The sequence below is a fragment of the Dendrobium catenatum genome, unplaced genomic scaffold, assembly GCF_001605985.2.
Source record: "Dendrobium catenatum unplaced genomic scaffold, ASM160598v2 fragScaff_scaffold_1638, whole genome shotgun sequence".
NCBI classification, from domain to species: domain Eukaryota; kingdom Viridiplantae; phylum Streptophyta; class Magnoliopsida; order Asparagales; family Orchidaceae; genus Dendrobium; species Dendrobium catenatum.
In genome coordinates, this window is record NW_021320100.1 from 1,998,139 (window position 1) to 2,017,642 (window position 19,504).

The window sequence follows — 19,504 nt, forward strand, 5'->3', positions numbered from 1 at the left end:
CACAAAAGGGGTAAGTGCAATCACAAGACTCACATGGGCCTCGACAAGCGTGTTATTGGTACACACGTGACGTCTAGGGATGCTGCGCGGGTCAATAAATTTGAACCTGATACTTCTAAGCAAGTAACTACGAGTCGACAAGATTTAACAAAATAATTACAAAATGCCCCCAAATACCTGCATGGGCCCCGACGAGCATGTTGCTGGTATACACATGACGTCTAGGGATGTTGCGTGGGTTAAATGATGAATCCAAGTTCGAACCCAATCATTCTCAACATGGTTTGAACCAATGTTTAAAATTGCGTATTCGAGTATTGAGGCGTTTTTCATTCGTGAGGCGAGGCGTAAGCCTCAAGGCGTTTTGAGGCGTAAGCCTCAAAATCAAAAGATTGCGTAAACAGAAAATGATAAAATTTTTATATACTAATGAGTGAATAATATAAAACATAAAAAATTATAAGATATGAAGTGAAATCAAAATATCCCAATAATAAGACAACATGAAATATAGTTCAACTCAAAATTCTATCTTTTCCAAATCCCAATATTCTTTTCATTTACATATAATTCAAATTTCCAAAAATAAATAGCAATGACATATCACATAAGAACTCATAAGTCATCAGCACTGTCATCACTAAGGGGTTCTTCATTTGAATCATCATTATGATGAACTGCTCTCTCCCCTTCCTCCTCTCTTATAGAGTCCAATGTCGGGCATTTACTTCAAGATTTATGTAAGTTTTAATATATATAGCGTGAGGCGTAAGCCTCATGCCAGTGAGGCGAGGCGGGCCTCAAGGCGGGCCTCAACCAAGTTGAGGCGGAAGCCTCATAAAAAAAACTCGAGGCGTAAACATCGAGGCGTTTTTTTCTGGAATTGCGCGAAGGCAGGCCTCATATTGCGCAATTTTAAACCATGGTTCGAACTATTAAATAAATATGCGGTCACAAGCTCGACCGGAATATTTATTTTATACATTCATATAAGGCCTTCAAAGCCTTTTATAAGAAAGATTCATCGATAAAATCATACACCCGTATAGGCCCCAACGAGTGTGTTATTGGTACACACATAACGTCCAGGGATACTGCGCGGGTAAATAAGTAAATTCAAATTTGAACTCGATCCTCCTAAGCGGATCAATAGGAGTTGACAGGATTCGAACCATTAAACAAATATGCGGTTGCAGTGACTGATATATTTGTCTTAATACATTCATATTAGGCCTTCAAGGCCTACAATCAAGAGAATTCACTAATAAAGACATAAAGTCTATGAAATCCGATCATCTATCAACAACCCGATAGAGTCGACAACATTCAATCCAAAAAATGAAAATGACCCCAAGCACCCTGATGATGGCCGTGTTGAACAATGATCTTAACCGGACAAACATTTTCAATTGCCATCCCAAGTCAAAATCTAAACTCTAAGAAAAATTCTCAAAAATCTCCAAAAAATCTAGATATTTAAAATGAAATTCAATCATGAAACACTTATATCAAAATTCATCCACCCTCCATAGCAGTTTGCCGGGGTGGACAAATTAAAATTTACTTCAGCTTACATAGAGCTAGTGCCTAGTCAAAAATATCACTATGATCCATTCTCAAACAATCTCCTGCTAGTAAGGACGTGGTATGTGTCATCTAAACGGCGGTTTTGAAGCCAAATGGCACCGCAGGATAAACGGTTATGACCCGGGGCCCTCTGAATCGAGTGGTTTTGCCGCCAAATGACACCACAAAATACCGGTTATGGCCAGAGCCGATTCGTTTCTTAGTGGCATCAAATCCTTGAGATATGAATCAATAAGATATGATCGATAGGGCACAAAGCCCTTTGTTAGCTAAGGTGGATTTAAAGTTGTCCCCTTAGACAAACATCCACCCCAGGTCTACAAGGTCCCCTTGGACGAAGCAACACATGGCTGCTGACAAGAATCCTTCTATCAGGTTGGGTCGGCTACCTCCTCTGACTAAGTAGGCTAGGGACCATGATAGTCCGGGACGACGGAACCATGTGATCTTGACCGGGTCCATCATTCATTCCCCCACCATCCGCTTTAAGTGCAAGATGATGAAATTTCTTATTTTAAATATCAAACTTTTTAAAATTTCAAATCCAAACCCAATTCCCAAATCCAAACATATGCTGCTACTATATGCCAGATAACACGTATTTCTACGTATCTGATCGATGACTAGCCTTAATCGAAAGTGCTCTCTCGTTATCGAGAGGGGTAATTAATTATAAGGGCTTGCGCCTATAGGAAATCAGAACTCAGGTCATAAAGTCCTCACAAAATCAGGGCGAATTATCTGGGTAGTGTCTTATTTACAAACTCATCTGCCTTCCAAAATTTACCCTGGAACTTAATCTGTTAAAACTCCCCTGAAGCAAAAAAATAATAGTCGGGCAGAGGCCGTGGCCGAATTTTTGGAGCCCACAGACAAGCAGTCTGTGCAGCCTTGTTGTCGCTAGCCTTGTCGTCTCATCCCCGCTGACCCTCGCATCACGCCCGTCTCCGCGATTAGTCGCTGGCCTCTGTGGCTTTGCCTCGCCAGCATGGCCGCATACGGCCGCACAAGCGTGACCCGTTGGCCTCACCGCCTCACCCGCACCAGCGTGAGCCGCTGTCCAGTTCAGTTTCAGCTTTTCGCGATCCTCACCTATATCGCGATTTGAGTTCGGGTCAACCCGGTAACCCGCACGGGTCAGGTTTGGGTTGACAAACCAGACCCGTTTGCATATTCGGGTCTGGTTAGTGTCAACCCGTTTACGGTCGGGTCAAGTCGGGTTGACCCGAATTGACACCCCTACTCCAGGCTATAATCCAATTGATAAAAAGCCATAGAAACGGAATTAAAAAAATCACTCAGAATCTTTGTTTAGAATCCTCAAACCCCATTCGTCCCCCCTCCGATCGGCCTATCTCCGTTCGCGCCCACACCCAACGCACAAAAGCCCGGCTTTTAATGTCTGTACAACTGACGCCCACTTCTTCCATGTGAGCCCACCTTTATCAACCAAACTTGACCTACTTCATTCTATCTGATTTCTTTGCTTGCACTTCTATTCACACGATCTCCACTTTGTTGGATTATTTGTGAAGTAGTAAGTAAAGACAGTGTTTTAAACTGTCTATATTTCTCTAAGTCATAAAAAAAAATTAAACTCGAACCTGTGTGAATGACCGAATCAAGTAGCCAGTAATTTGCATCTATTGACTATGACTCAGCAAAGAAGCAATAATTTAATGGCTCATCTTTTACTATTGGTATGCACAACGATTCTAAATTAAATTATGCTGATTCAAATAATCAAAATTAAATTGTCATACAATTAAATAATAAGGCAATAAATCTAACAGATATTCGCCGATTTGAAGACCCGCGCCATCGATCTTTGATCTGGGCGGATGAATCGAAGGTCATACATCGTTGATTTTTAATATGGGTAGGATAGTTCTAAATTTGAAGATCTCGCATAGTTGAATCTTTGAGTCTGGTGAGTTGAATTTTAAATTTGAAGACTCTACGCCTTCAATCTCTGATCGAGGTTGAATGATTTAAAAATCGAAGATCTTGCGCCGTTGATCTATGATCCGGGCAAGAAGAAATAACGACAAATGACGTCCCGACCTTCCCACAAGGAGAGAAGAACACTGCCGAATTAGCCTAAAAAATTACTCAATTGGAGTGTAATTAAATTTAATTTTAATTGATTAACCAACTAATAAAATTTAATTGAAATTAATTAATTGATTAATTTTTTCATTAATTAATTTTAATTAAATTTAATCAATTGGTTAATCAAATTAAAATTCAAATTTAAATGCAGCAATTTCGACAGCCACCCTGCGTTCCCTCCCCTCGCAAGAGGGTTGGGACGACATCTACTGTTGTTTCTTCCCGTCCAGATCAGAAAACAACGGCGCAGGGTCTTCGAATTTTAAACCATTCAACTCAGATCATAGATTAACGGCGTAGAGTCTTTAAATTTAAAATTCAACTTGTTAGACTCAAAGATTTAACTGCGCGACGTCTTCGAATTTAGAACTATCCTACATGGATTAAAAATCAACAAAATAGGTTCTTCATTCGCCCATATCAGAGATCGATAGTGTGGATCTTCAAATCAGCAAATATCTGTTGGATTTATTGCCAATAATAGTAATAATAATTATTATTTAATTTTATGTCAATTTTGATTATTTGAATCAGCATAATTTAGTTTGGAATCATTGTGCATGCCTGTAGTAAAAGATGATCAATTAAATTATTGCTTCTTTCCAAATTGATGCCGATCACTGGCTACTTGAGTTGGTTATTCACATAGGTTCGATTTCAATTTTTTTTAAATGACTTCGAGAAATATAGACAGTTTAAAGCACTGTCTTCACAAATAATCCAACTAAGTGGAGATCATGTAAATAGAAGTGCAAGCAGAGAGAAATCGGACAAAAGGAAGTAGTTCAAGTTCGATTAACAGAGTTGGGCTCACAGGGAAGAAGTGGGTGTCAGCTGTACAAGCGTCGGAAGTCGGGCTTTTGGGCTTTGGGTGTAGGCGTGGATGGAGATAAGCCAATCGGAGGAGAGACGAACGGAGTTTGAGGATTCCAAATAGAAAGTGTGAGTGTTTTTTTTATTCCGTTTCTTTGCCTTTTTATCAATTAATTATAGCTCGGGGAGTTACAGGAGCAAAGAAATGCATCTCTTTGGGCATTAACTGTATGCAATGGGGTCGGATTGAAACCAGGAAGAGATATATCTCTTCAAAATTTTTATTGTTTCGCTTCCTTTTTATTCGTCAAGCCTTGTTGTATACAAGCAAATAAATTGAAGCTACGATCTTTGGCAAAAATACAACTGGATATGTTTGGAAGAAACTTGTGAGGTTAAGCTATTTTGATAAGATCGTGAAAATGGTTCTTCTAATTCACTATCAAGCTTCTTCAATAAGAGTCCACTCTCCTTCACTATAGCCTTGAATGTAGCCATGAAATGTGTCCACACACTTCCCTTTAAATGCTTCAACGACAGCTTGACCCTTCACTAATAGTGAATTGGACCAAATCTCTTTGCCAAAGATATATGCTTTGCAGAAGTTGTGCAGCATCCTGATTTTCACCTTATTCGATTTCAGTTCCTTTATTCAATTTGTTATCCGTGACCAAAGTTTGAATAAGTTTGTCAACAATGGGGGCTGCCAGTGTTTTGAGCAGATGCTCGCACAAATGAAGAGAGAGTGATGATCTTCAAAGAGATCCAGTGCTCTTTGATAGAACCGTAAATCTAAAAAAGCCTTATCAAGTTCTTTCCGCAAATTATCAGGCAGCTATCAGCTTCACTTAGCATTTTCTTGTGACATTGTTATCCTTCTCTTCTCTAGGAATTCCAGTAATGATGGCCTCAAGTGGGAAGACAAATTAATGAGCATTGCATGTGGATCATCAGGACATCCCCCCTCTCCCGGATCTGGTGCTACTGCCAAAATCTTTACCATTTAAGCTAGCCTCTTTCACATTGGAATTTTGCTTCTACTGAATCTGCACCCTTATCTGCAAAGTTTTTTTTCTTTTACCAGGAGTACTTTCTTGTGTATCAGAAACATTTTCCACCTGCAAAACATGAATACTTTCCTCTTTTCTGCTTTGATCATTTCTCAGGTATATATTTTTCTGCCTCCGTCAGCAATAGTCTCTTTAATCTCAGAATTTTTACCAGAGCTGATCTCAAACTTGACCTTATTAGTACAAGAGTTACGTGACCTGTGACTAACAAGGCTTTTTAAAGTGAGAATATCCATCTCTTTTCAATTAGATCGAACAAACCTTGATGTACTTGCTGCTAAACATACCAAACTCTCCCATTATTATTGCATCTGAAGACTTGACTACCCTCTGAACAGATGGACAAAGAGAAAGTATCTTTCAGACCTCCAAGGCTCAAACGTGTACTGGAATAGGAGATTTCAATCCATTGATGCAATCCAGTTACCAAGTTCCACAGGGTTATGCATAGCAGCATTTCATATGAACCATTGATGCATGAACAAAAATAATGTTCAATGTAATGCCTTTAGGGTTTCTGCAAGCACTGTTTCGGTTGTGCAATTTCAAGTTTTAGAAGGATAACATAGCCATTGCGGGGGTTTTGGGGGCATTGTTAATGATAATGATGTTGTCCTCCTGGTCAGACATGTCTAGTTCACATAGTGAATTCCATAGGGATACCATAGTCACCATCAATGGTGTTGAAAGCCATAATTGAATGGAATAGTGAGGAAGTCTCTTCTTGGTTCTTGTATTTGCCACTACTGTGAACCCCTTTGTATCCTCCGTTGCATCGACTCCCAAAGATGCCATGGTTGTTGTGCTCGTTGCATCGACTCCCAAAGATGCCATGGTTGTTGTGCTCGTACATATGTAGCTGATCCAATCTATGGAATAGGTCATTCCCTTCTAGTCCACCAATCAATAGGGTGTTTGCATCATTCATCATTGTCATGTGAGCTTTATTTGTCCAGGCTTTTAGGTTGACTCATGATCAAAACATCCAGATGCTGCTTTCATTGATTGCCTTGTCTTCGATCTCATCATTGTCACATTGGACTTCAACATCATCAAAGTCGCCAGTTGCCCTCATTTCGCTCGCTCCATCAACAACCATCATAGTCAAAATCTGCATAAGGCCGTGAATGTAAGCTTGAAGGTCTCACTCTACCTGATCAAATATTTATTTGTGTGTGGCGGCCCTAACACTTGTCATTAGGTCTCATCAATCTTCCTCTAGAAGCAACTTTAATACCAATTGGCACAACATGAGAGATTTTTGAAAACCCTAAACAAGATGAAAAAAGGAAAGAAAAATGCTTTTTATTTCAATTGATCTAACGATGATGAAATACAAGTCAGTTCCGTAGTTGATAATCAACGCCCACTCAACACGCACAATACAAGCATATAAGCTAAGAGCACTAGTATATAATAACAGGGTAACAGAAATAAACTGTTACATAACTCAAAGTCTAAAGATAATATTCTGAACAAATAATAGAAACTAATTATGATGAGACTAATAATCGCTCAAGTACTACATCATTAAGTTAAAAATCATCATTATTAGCATTCAGACTAAAATTTGCACTGCAAATTTAGACTTGGAAAATTCTTCCTTGCATGTATGGGTAATGAGGGTATTGCAGCTTTTGCCTTTGACAGCAGCACAGCACGTTTTCACTGTACATGGAGTTTCTGCTTTTTCTTTATCTAAAAATTCGTAACCCTAATGGTAGGATGAATTGCTGGGGCTACTCAACAATCAACTTTTTTTCACCAATGTCAAGATATTCATCTGCGGGTACAGCTAACTCTGGTCATGATGCGATCAATGAATTCAAAATGCTTGTTAGAGAAGCTCATAAACGAGGCATTGAGGTGACCAAATATTTGCTTTTTATTGTGACTTTTGTTATTAATATCCTTTTCTCATATTGTCTGTCAATTTACTTGCCAGGTGATCATTGATATTGTTTTTAATCATACTGCTGAGGGGAATGAAAATGGTCCCATACTCTCATTCAGGGGCATTGACAACAAAACTTATTATATGATTGGACCGAAGGTGTTTTTCCCAAAATTTTAAATGATAGTATTTTTTCCTTCAAGTTCTTTATTATGAACAATTTACATTTGAGCACATTTTGACAGTGATATGCACGTATACCGTGCTTCAACAGCACCACCCCACTTAGATGCAGTCAAGGTCATATGGTTGCTACAGGTTGAACCTATCTTGTCAAGTAGGACATTTGGGTTTTAGGATTTAGTATGCAGTGTAGAGTTAGGCTATATGCCATTGTTCTTGGTAAAATCATTAGGAAAGAAGAATATGGAAAAAGAAGAGAGAGACAAAGAAGAAGATGGAAAAAGAACATGCAAAGTTCACATCATAGCAATTTTTAAGTCTCAAACAATATTTACTGTTAATTATGAAAGACCCAAGTACGGTTGTTCTTGCTACTGAAAATTATGTTCATCACGCTAAATACAGATTTTTAACTGACCTGCCAAACTAATTGCAATTCAAAATTAAAATTTAGAATTTTAAATTCAAAATACTATCAATTTAACACATTTCACATTCGTATGACTGTAGACTGTGTTTCACATCATTTTGCTTGAATCTTTCTTTTTTCTGTAAATTGCTCCTTGTGGCACATTTTGAATATTCAGTTTGGAAAAAAAAAAAAAGGCTAAGAGTCTTTGTAAATTATTGATTTTTCTACAGGGCGAATTCTACAATTATTCAGGTTGTGGGAACACCTTTAATTGTAACCATCCGATTGTCCGTCGATTCATAAAAGATTGTATGAGGTAGATCCTCTGGTTATATCTGTTAGCATTTATCTTTAGAGAATCTGGCATCAACGATCCATTTACTCCCAATCTTTGCTTGGCCAGTAAAGTTACCCGTATGCAAATGCATTTAAAGTATTTTTAAACATATTTCAGGACATATGTTATTAGATAGGGTCGAGGTGGAAAGTTTGCACAAGCTAATTAGGCACATTTAGTACTGCATGTTTAAATGCATGCTTTCATCATCCAAAGCTAATGCAGAGCAAACAAAACTGCTGTTTATTACTGGTAGAACCCAGATTTCTCACATGATTTTGAAGTGGATTGAAAAGGGCTGAAATATTATATGTTATTATCTTGGCATGTCTTCTGATGTATTATTTGACCAAACAATAGTTACTCCCGAATATTGGCACTTACAAAGCACAAGGTACTGGAGACGTCAATGTGTTGTGTATTAAATTTTTCTAAATAAACCTATAGTTCCACATAGGTTTGTGTTTTAATAAAGGGATTATTTTATGTCTAATGAACGTTAAGACTTTATCACAAGGAATGAACGTTAAATTTTATGAATTTAATGCAGATGAAAATAATAAATCATAATCTTTCTATCAAGTGAGGGTAATATTCAACAAATATGAAATATCTGAAGATTCAAGTTCCTTTCAAAGAGCTATCAGGTTCTTGTACTCTGACTAGTTTATATTTTTCACGGAATGAGATATATTAAATCTTAACGTTTTGACAAAGTTGCCTTAGACTTGCGAACTATATGATTCCAGGGAAACTTGCATGAGTTTGATACTCTCTCTTTTTGTTTCTCTTCAGTGTTATTATCTTAATGTTCACCCTTATCATATTTTTTGTTTCACTTTATCTTGGAAGTCCTTTCAATAGTTTCGGTGGTGTTTTAGTTTAAGTTTTGATACTTCTTTATTATTTAAATTTGAAAGAAATAATATATTGCATTACAATTTTTTTATAATGTTTTTGAAAAATAAACCAATAAGATAGGAACTCTTTTTTTTTTTACCTGTAATGTGCGCTTATCATAAGCCTAAAAGTATATGTCAATCCCATCATATATCTGATAGAATATTTGAGGTAACAACCATAACTTCTCTCTCTCTCTCTCTCTCTCTCTCTCTCTCTCTCTATATATATATATATATATATATATATATATATATGCATTTTTTAAAATATTTATATACTTTTATACCATTTTAATAGAAATTAAATACTAATTATTAGTTGTTCTAACATTAACTTAATTTTCATGAACAAATTGGAATGATTAAAAAAGTTATATTCAAAATTTGAATTTATTTTTAATTATGAACAAGATTACATAATTTGTATCAAAAAGTTAATTATTATTTATGTTATGAAATTTAATACTATTGATCACTTTTATCTCCAAAGGCAGTTAATTATGGCCTTGTTTTTTCCCAAAATTGATCCGGTTTGATCAAAACTCATTACTATTTCCAAAACTGATACTACGTGCTATGTATTGGATCGGATCTGATCAAACCCGGTCCATTTTCGTGAAATGGATTAACTTTAACCAACTTACCAAACCATGCTGATGATAATAATACTAATATCAAAAAGCCTTCTACAGAAGGATTGTAAGACCCATGTGAGCATTATGGATCAACCAGATGAGTAGATTCTTATTGAACATCATCAAGCTGAATCATCTTAAAAATTGAAAATTAACCACATGAGTGAATCTTACGGCATTGACTCCTATTTCTGATATTTTCTTTAGTGGAATGAAAGATTTATCTTTTTTGCAGATATTGGGTCACAGAGATGCATGTTGATGGCTTTCGCTTTGACCTGGCCTCTATAATGACAAGGGCTAGCAGGTTGTTCTACTATCATCAATATAGCCTAATTCAAAGTTCAGAAATTATGGTCCCTAAATATATCTTATGCTTATATTGCATCTTTTATTTTATTTTTAAGTTTATGGGATCCAGTTAGTACATACGGAAGACAAGTAGAAGGGGACCTATTGACCATGGGAACTCCTCTTAGCAGCCCTCCAGTCATTGACATTATTAGTAATGATCCATTTCTCAGAGGGGTCAAGGTACAGATGCCAATTCATGACCTGAATCTGTTTAAAACATGATATCCTAATGTTACTTTGGTGAGACAGCTAATCTTTTGCCCCTTTAATTGGGTCCTGGTTCTATAGCCTTAGAATTGTTATAATGATTTGTTCAAATTTTCTTCCGAAAATATCTTTGTTTAAATTACAATTCTCTTCACATATGCAATAGCTGATTGCTGAGGCATGGGATGCGGGAGGCCTTTATCAAGTTGGTCGGTTCCCTCATTGGGGAATTTGGTCAGAATGGAATGGGCAGGTTAGTCAAGGTTGTTTTTATGAAAAGAGATGAAGCAACTTTTCATTGTATTTCTGAAACTATATTTAGTTTGATACAATAACTTATCATGAACATTGACATCGTAACCAAATGACATTGAAGTGAAAAGAAGATTTGGGAACCCAAATGATTTCAACAAGTTACTTAGGATAAGTTTGGGATCAAATTTACTATCTCGTGATTTTGTTTTAGTGTAGAAGTGTTACATGATAGATATTAGAAAATAAACCTTGCTTAAATTTACACAGACAATGCCATGAAGATATAGAGGAATTAAAGGGTGTGCATTTATGTTGTTACAAGAAGGCTTAGCGTGTTATGGAGGAGTTAACGGGTGTAGAATTATGAGATAAAACAAGTTTGGGGCAACAGTGTTCTTCTGTGAAATATCTTGTTATTCTTTTAAGTCCACTTACCTGGTGGATGTTGGTGGATCAAACGTGAAGCTAAAGTTTTTCACTTGCAAAAATAAGTTATTAAAATAATCATATAATCTAACCTAGACTAATGAGCCTTTTTTTTTTTGGTTCGAGTTGGTGTTATGTTATGAAAAGAATCCTTATTTCTTATTTGGTTTGAGTTTGGTTTATTTTATATGATTAAGATAACCCCTCAAGTATTTAGGCTCATTAGTCTAGGTTAATAAACATCATTTGGTTGGCAAGAAGTATGGATTAATCTTGAACCATGTGTGTTGTTGATAGGAACCACTTGTATTCACAAGTGTTCCTGGCCAAAATCAGTGAACTGCAGCAATGATTTTGCTGTCCACAGCAGGAAAACAGCCCAAAACAGAGAAAACAGGAGATTTGCAATAGAAATCTGAGACAAAATCAAGCAAAACTCTTGTATTTCAATAGTAGATGCAAGACACAAAGAAAGATACAATTTCCTTCAATCCGAGAGGAAGGAATTAGTCTCCACAATCTCCGGCAACGCCAAGAGCCCAAGAACCAAAACTAGATCTCAAAAATACATTCAAATTCAAGATAATCCTAATTCCCCTCTATTCCCCCTAATTAATCATGAAAGGAGGATTACAAATTACCTAATTACCCTTCTAATTCAAATTTTCCCTCATAATATTGGATTTAACTCCAAGTGGGCCCCACCCAATGCTCGGCCCCCTCTTTCTTGCCTTGCTTCCGCCGGTTGTAGACCAGGACCGGTCCAACCGACTCCTCTTGGGCCAGCCTATCAGTACTCCCCTCCAAAAAACTCACCTTGTCCTTAAGGTGAAAGTCAGGGAACTGTTGCTTCATAATCTCATAGGGCTCCCAAGTGGCCTCGTAGTCTGGGAGATCCTTCCATTTGATAATTACCTCTTTATTTCCTTTCTTTTCTACCCTTACCCCTTCCAGCTCCACGGGTTCCATGACCACCTCCCAATTCTCTGTCAAAGATGCTGGTAATTCCGCACTAGCTGCATGCTCCCCTAGTGCTCTCCTCAGTTGAGACACATGGAACACTGGGTGAATGGTAGCGGAGGGGGGTAACTTCAGACGATAAGCCACTGCTCCAATCTTTCCCAAGATCTCATAGGGGCCAAAGTACATCGGGGCTAATTTCTCGTTCTTCCTGTGTGCCACTGATTTCTGCCTGTAGGGCCTTATCTTCAAGTACACTTTCTCCCCCACTTCATACTGTATATCTCTCCTATGTGCATCAGCTCGCTCCTTCATGATTTGTTGTGTCATTCCCAGATGTTTCTTTAACTCCTCTAGCACCTGGTCTCTTTCCTCTAGGTATTGCTCCATTGAAGATATTGGTGTGTTTCCCCTCTCATAATGCACTAAGTGTGGGGGGTCTCTTCCGTAGAGCACTTTGAAAGGGGTCATTTGAGCTGCGGAATGGTACGAAATGGTACCAATACTCTGCCCACGGTAACCATTTTGCCCACTTCCGTGGTGTTTCTGAAGAAAAACACCTCAAGTACGTCTCCAAGCTCCGATTTACCATCTCTGTCTGTCCATCTGTCTGAGGATGATAGGCGATACTTCTCTTGAGAACAGTGCCCTGCATTCGAAATAGTTCCTTCCAAAACTGACTAAGGAACACTTTGTCTCTATCGGAAACAATTAATTCTGGCAGCCCGTGTAATCTCACCACTTCTCTGATAAAAGCTGCTGCCACTGATACCGCGGTGTACGGGTGTTGTAGAAGGATGAAATGTGCATACTTACTGAGGCGGTCCACCACTACCAAAATGGCTGTGTATCCCTCTGAACGGGGTAGGCCGTCGATGAAATCCATAGACACTTCCTCCTATACTTTGTTTGGAAGTGTCAATGGTTGGAGTAACCCTCTTGGTGCCATTGCCATGTATTTTTTTCTCTGGCACACCTCACACCTTGCCAACATCTCCTCTACATCCTTATGTATCCCTTTCCAGTAGAGCTCAGTTGCTAACCTTCTGTACGTCTTTTGTACTCCTGAATGGCCCCCGACTGCACTGCCATGGTACTCCTGCAACAAGTGTGGAATATGTATGGAAGTTTGTGGCATCACGAACCTCCCCTGATACATTAATCTCTCCCCCTCAATGCTGTAACCAGGCTGACTGCTCTTGTCTTTCCTCAGATCCTCCCTGATTTTTCCCAATTCTTCATCTAGCATGCTTTCTTCCTTGATGGCCCCCCCAATCGATCATCAATGGTACTGACAGGGCTAGCTCATGGAGCTCCCCCACACATGTGGATAGGGTGTCAGCTGCTTTATTTTTCAAACCCGGCCTGTACTGGATCTCGAAGTCGTAGCCCAATAGTTTGGATAGCCACTGCTGATGCTTCTTAGTCACCATCCTTTGCTCCAAGAGATACTTCAAACTCCTCTGATCAGTCCGGATAATGAAATGTCGCCCCAACAGGTAGGGGCGCCACTTCTGAATGGCTAAGACAATCGCCATCAGCTCTCTCTCGTACATTGACTTCAGGCTTGCCCTGGTTGATAGCACTTGACTGAAGTATGCTACAGGCCTGTGGTTCTGCATCAACACTGCTCCCAGCCCATATCTTGACGCATCGGTCTCTACCACAAAGGCCTGGCTGAAATCTGGAAGGGCTAGAACTGGAACAGTGGTCATAGCTTTCTTCAACCTTTCGAAGGCCTGGGTCGCTGCATCACCCCAGGAGAATTTGTCTTTCTTCAGCTGCTCCGTCAACGACCAAGCCATGGAACTGTACCCCTTCACAAACCTCCGATAGTATCCCGTCAGTCCTAAGAAACCCCTCAACTCCCTGATGTTTTTGGGCATGGGCCATTTTTGCATTGCTTCAATCTTTGACTGGTCAGCTGCCACTCCCCCTTGAGACACTAAATGTCCCAAATATTCCAACCTCGACTGGGCAAAACTGCATTTCTTTAAGTTAGCTTTCAGCTGATGTGTATATAAGATCCTCAAAACCTCCTTTAGATGCTTCAAATGTTCCTCCTTGGTCTGGCTGTACACCAAAATTTCATCAAAGAAGACTAGTACAAACTTCCTCAAGTGCTGCCTGAATACCCTGTTCATTAAGGACTAGAGCTGTCAACATTTGACCCGACCCGAAAACCCGACCCGAACCCGACCCAAAAATTTCCGGTTTGGGTCAACCTGAACCCGAACCGAACCTGCCGGGTCGGGTTCAGATTTTCGACCCGTTTGTCTACCCGGGTCGGGTTAGGGTCGACTCGTTTAAACCCGGGTCAGTTCCGGGTTCGACCCGAACCTGACCCGTGACCCGAAATTGACACCCCTATCAAGGACTGAAAGGTAGCGGTGGCGTTAGTGAGCCCAAATGGCATCACTAAGAACTCATAGTGGCCCTCGTGTGTTCTGAACGCCGTCTTCTGAATGTCCCCTTCCTTCATTCTGATTTAGTGGTAGCCCGATTTCAGGTCCATCTTTGAAAACACAACCGCTCCATGTAGCTCATCTAGTAACTCATCGATCACTGGAATGGGGAATTTGTCCGGTACTGTCTCCTTGTTCAGGGCTCTGTAGTCCACGCAAAACCTCCAGCTCTCATCCTTCTTTTTACCAGTAAGACTAGACTGGAGAAAGGACTCACACTGCGTCTAACGATCCCTATTTCCAACATCTCCTTGATCAGCTTCTCAATTTCATCTTCTGAATCTGGGGGTAGCGATACGGTCGAACACTGATCGGTGACACTCCCTCTTTCAGAAGAATGGCATGCTCCTGCTCTCTAGGTGGTGGCAATCCCTGGGGTGGCTGGAACACCTCCCTGTATTGCTGTATGAGTGGTTGCACCATCAGTGGAATGTCTCCTTCTTCCCCCACACTGACCCTCTCCAAACATTGCAGCTCCACCAACCTCCCACCTCCTGTATGGTTCTTGAGAGATACGACTGCCTTTTATAGCCCTGCATCCCCTGGATCACCTTCCTCTGCCCTTCTATCATCAGTTCCATCCTCAGAGCACCCTAGTTGACCTTGGTCTCCCCCAAAGTTTGCAGTCATTTCATCCCCAGGATGACATTGGTACTTCCCAATTCTAAGAGAAGAAAATCCTCCCTCACTTGTAGCCCTTGGATGGTCAAGACCACTCCCTTGCAACTCCTCTCCCAATCTCCATCTTCCCCGTGCCCATCATCACCCCATAGCCTCCTGTATCGACTAGCTCCATCCCTAACTGATCCACGATCTGGGCAGAAATGAAATTGTGGGTTTCCCCATTATCGATCAGCACCAACACTTCACGGTCAGCTATCTTTCCTCTTAATTTCATAGAGTGACTCGGAGTAAATCCCACTACTGAGTTCAGAGAGACTTCTGTCACATCCAGATGCAACTTCTCCTCTCCTTCTGACCCGCTCCCACCTCCCTCCTCGTCTTCCTCGTCTTCGCAGACGAGGAGAAGCTGAAGAGTTCGGTCCTTGCACCGGTGTCTGGGCGTGTACTTCTCGTCACATTGAAAACATAACCCCTTTGACCTCTTCTCCTATATCTCCTTCTCGGTCAGCCATTTGAACTGTCCCCCGTTTCCCCCTCCTCCAGCCTTATCCTTTCGTGCCTCCTTCAGACTCCCTGAAGATCCCCCCTTTCAAGGCAAGATGGTAGTAGTCATCTTGTACGACCCCCCCAAATAGTTTCCTCGGGCTCTTTCAGATTTCTTCTGATCCTCCACCAAATGTGCTAACTCCATAGTCTTCCATAGGTTCCTCGGCTCCAATACTCTAACAGCGGTTCGTGTCTCTGACTTAAGCCCCTTCATGAAGTTCCCCTCCAGGACCGACTCCGAGATGTGATCCAATCGGCTAGCCAGGTACTCGAATCTGTCTCGATATAATCCGCCACCGTCCCCTCCTGAGTCAGGGCAAAGAATTGCTCATAGAAGTCTCCTCCCCCATCGGCTCGGAAACGTTCTAATATGCAGTCCTTGAACTCCCTCCAGCTCCGGATGGGCTCCCTCCTGTCACGCCACTGATACCATGCCAAAGCCTTTCCTTCCAGACATAATCTTGACGCCGTCAGCTTCTCATCCTCTGTCAATCCATTGACAGCAAAGTAACGCTCCACCTTGTAGATCCAGCCATGGCCGCCTTCCCCCTTGAAAACGGGCATCTTCAATTTCCTCACCTTGGGATCTCCCCGGTATCCTCCATAGCCTCCCATTCCTCTCAGAGGAGGTGCTCCCCAATTGTCCCGATCGTCCCTCCGACGAATATACTCGAATCCCTCTTCATACTCTCCTCTCCTCCTTTCAACATCATCACCTCGACCCTGAATACCTTCAAATTCAGCACCTCGACGATGACGTTCCTCCCTTCTTCCTTCAAAATCCCCTCTCAACGCTGAATTCTTTCGAATTCAACACCTCGGTGATGAGATCCCTCTCTCCTCCTGTCACGATCCGGCCCGGTTAGCTCGTATGGACGAGGCGGGAACGAGATCGGACAGGCAAATAAACCATAACTTCTACAACTTTTAAAACATAAAGTATAATTGTATGAACTTTAAAACACAATTGAAACAAACGCCACTAATCTTCATGTAAGCCATTCTAGCAATTCATTCAACATACATGTACAAAGGTGGCAAAACAAAAATTTAACTAACAAGATTCTAACAAGATTTAGCCACCCAAAAATCATCTAAACTGTAACATCAAATTCAAGATAACCCTAATTCCCCCTAATTAATCATGAAAGGAGGATTACAAATTACCTAATTACCCTTCTAATTCAAATTTTCCCTCATAATATTGGATTTAACTCCAAGTGGGCCCCACCCAATGTTCGGCCCCCTCTTTCTTGCCTTGCTTCCGCCGGCTGTAGATCAGGACCGGTCCAGGTTGGACCGGTCCAGCCGGCCCCTCCTGGGCCGGCCTATTAGTTGTATAACTATGATAAGCCTAGTTTAACTTTATATTTGTGAGAGCTTAAGCAGCATAAGTAGCTAGAAGCTAGAGGATGGTTGGGGTAAGTGGGTAAATCTAAGTCGCATTAGACAGTTAACTTGGGCTTAACTAAGAGTAAGTGCCTCAATGGTTGTTCTCTACTTAATTGTTCACCTTCTTTTGGTTTCTTATTTGTTCTTCCATGTTGTGCTTTGTGATTGTTTTGTAAACTTGACGTTAGCTTTGTACTTTGATCGATTGCAATTGTCTGACTTGATGAAGGAGCGCAATCTATATGTTCAGAAATTATTTTACTTCTCTCAATGTAAGACAAAAGTTTTTATTGAACTCTAGGTTTCCTAACTATTTGGATATAATGATATGGCGAAACCACTATTAACATCTTTTGGTGTTCCTTATTTACTTGTTTTTCCTTCTTAACTCCAACTAGTTCGGTGAAGTTTGATGTGGATGCACTTAGTGTAATTACCCTACTGATGTAGTATTATCTGCAGTTTTTTATTGGCTTTCTTTACCAAGGCATAACTTGAGGCTTTCTTTCTGTTTAATTTAGTACCGCGATGTGGTGCGGCAATTTATAAAAGGCACTGATGGATTTGCTGGAGCTTTTGCCAAATGCCTTTGCGGAAGCCCCAACCTATATCAGGTAGGCTTTTATGGATTAAGCTATATGCGATAACAAATATTTATCTTCCTTGATTCACTTTTGTGATTGAGGATTGCAAGTTTTACCCTCTTGATTGTCACCAACATTTGATTTCGAAATATTTTTCAATCCCTATTTATATTAAGGCGTTCAAAAGGATTGATCTTGTTTCGTATTGATAATTGCAACAAGTTTGGTTTGTTTATTAGATCATTTGTGTGTGTGTGAGAGAGAGAATAATCATTTTTTACTTAATTAGATTTCAATATTGTTATCTTCACATGCAAGATCAAAATTATTCATTCTTTTTAACATCATTAAAACTATTATTGTGCGCTCTTTTAAGAACTTTTAATATTGTTTGATAATCAATCTTATGCATCAAAATATTCATTATAGATGTTTGTATTTGTGTTGTCTGTAAGGACATTTTTGCCTTGTGGATAGATTAATCGCAACACACGATCACTATTGTTAAGCATTATTAAATTCACTCTTGGAAATCCTCTCAGGTTGGTTATCTCAAGAGGCCTCTTAGGGTCAATCTAAGGATGCCCCTCATGAAGCTTTCCCTCCACATTCCCTCGATTCTCTGTTGAGAACTCTCAAATCCTCTTCAATTACTGATGCTCGCAATATTAATTATCATTTCTATCAATTTCAAACCATAATCACGGGAATTTTGCAGCATCAACTATTGTGTTGTTGTTAACTCGCAACATGTTCATGTAGTTTGTCTTATTCATGGCATGTGGCAGCAACATTTGGCTTCCCATGGATCCCCGACACTATGGTATGCCCTCTCATTAAAGCATCACAGGAAACATCAGCCTCAATTTGCATTCATTGTATTAGTTTATTTGATAAGTCATACAAACATGGCATACCTTGATAAGCACATTATTATAAGTTGTATACTTTATCATAGTTCCATTTTAAGAACCATTGAAACATGTCTTATTGGTATTCACTCATTTTAGCTTGGCCTTAATCTCATCCTCATAATTCCTCTTGGAGTTGGTGTCTTACTTTGGAGAAATTATTTTTTGCGGAGACCAGATGCAGAACGTCGTCCGGAGACCAACACGTCAGCGGTACCGAGCGACGGTACCGAGCACAGGGGTGACATGATGCATTCTGATTAGTTTCCGGACGGCGTTCGGCGTCCGCACATAATAATTAATCCTTACTTTGACAGTCATCTGACATCAAAATTCCTTCTCGATGGCATGATAGAAAATATTCTCTTTAAGTCACCCATATATTAGAACTCCAACATCATTCTGCATAAGGATGGACAACCCTCACGATCTAGGAGTCCAGGATTTATCTAACATATGCTTTATCATGCTATAAGGGGCCTACTACCACCACAACAATCTCCCTGTTCATCTCTTATGATTGTTTTTGTTCTGAAGCATCTTCATACTATCACATGTTCTCCTTTTAAGCACAATAGCTAGCAAGCTTTTCAACACTCAACATATTTATTGGCTAATCACCAAGTCATTGTAACTATAAATACAGCTTTCCTCTTAGAAAGAGCCTTTAAGCTACTTAGACACCGACAATCTTTTGGAAGCTGCTATCTTCGGGAACCTCCTACTCTCATTAATCGGGCTTAAAGAAGTACACAGTTTTATAGGGTTTTGGTTCAATCTAGTCCTCTCTCTCTCTCTCTCTCTCTCTCTCTCTCTCTCTCTCTCTCTCTCTCTC

At 40.0% G+C, this 19,504-nt stretch overlaps 1 protein-coding gene across 2 annotated transcripts in view; it reads left to right on the top strand.

The window, feature by feature from the left end:
- Positions 1-19,504, top strand: part of LOC110113494 (isoamylase 1, chloroplastic) — a 35,525-nt gene that overhangs the window by 12,571 nt on the left and 3,450 nt on the right. For both annotated transcript variants that reach the window (XM_020846117.2, XM_020846123.2), the window contains exons 6-12: positions 7,307-7,448; positions 7,528-7,635; positions 8,302-8,387; positions 10,181-10,252; positions 10,353-10,479; positions 10,673-10,759; positions 17,696-17,788. In XM_020846117.2, the coding sequence (XP_020701776.1) occupies positions 7,307-7,448; positions 7,528-7,635; positions 8,302-8,387; positions 10,181-10,252; positions 10,353-10,479; positions 10,673-10,759; positions 17,696-17,788 (715 nt within the window). The remainder of the gene's footprint in view (positions 1-7,306; positions 7,449-7,527; positions 7,636-8,301; positions 8,388-10,180; positions 10,253-10,352; positions 10,480-10,672; positions 10,760-17,695; positions 17,789-19,504) is intronic.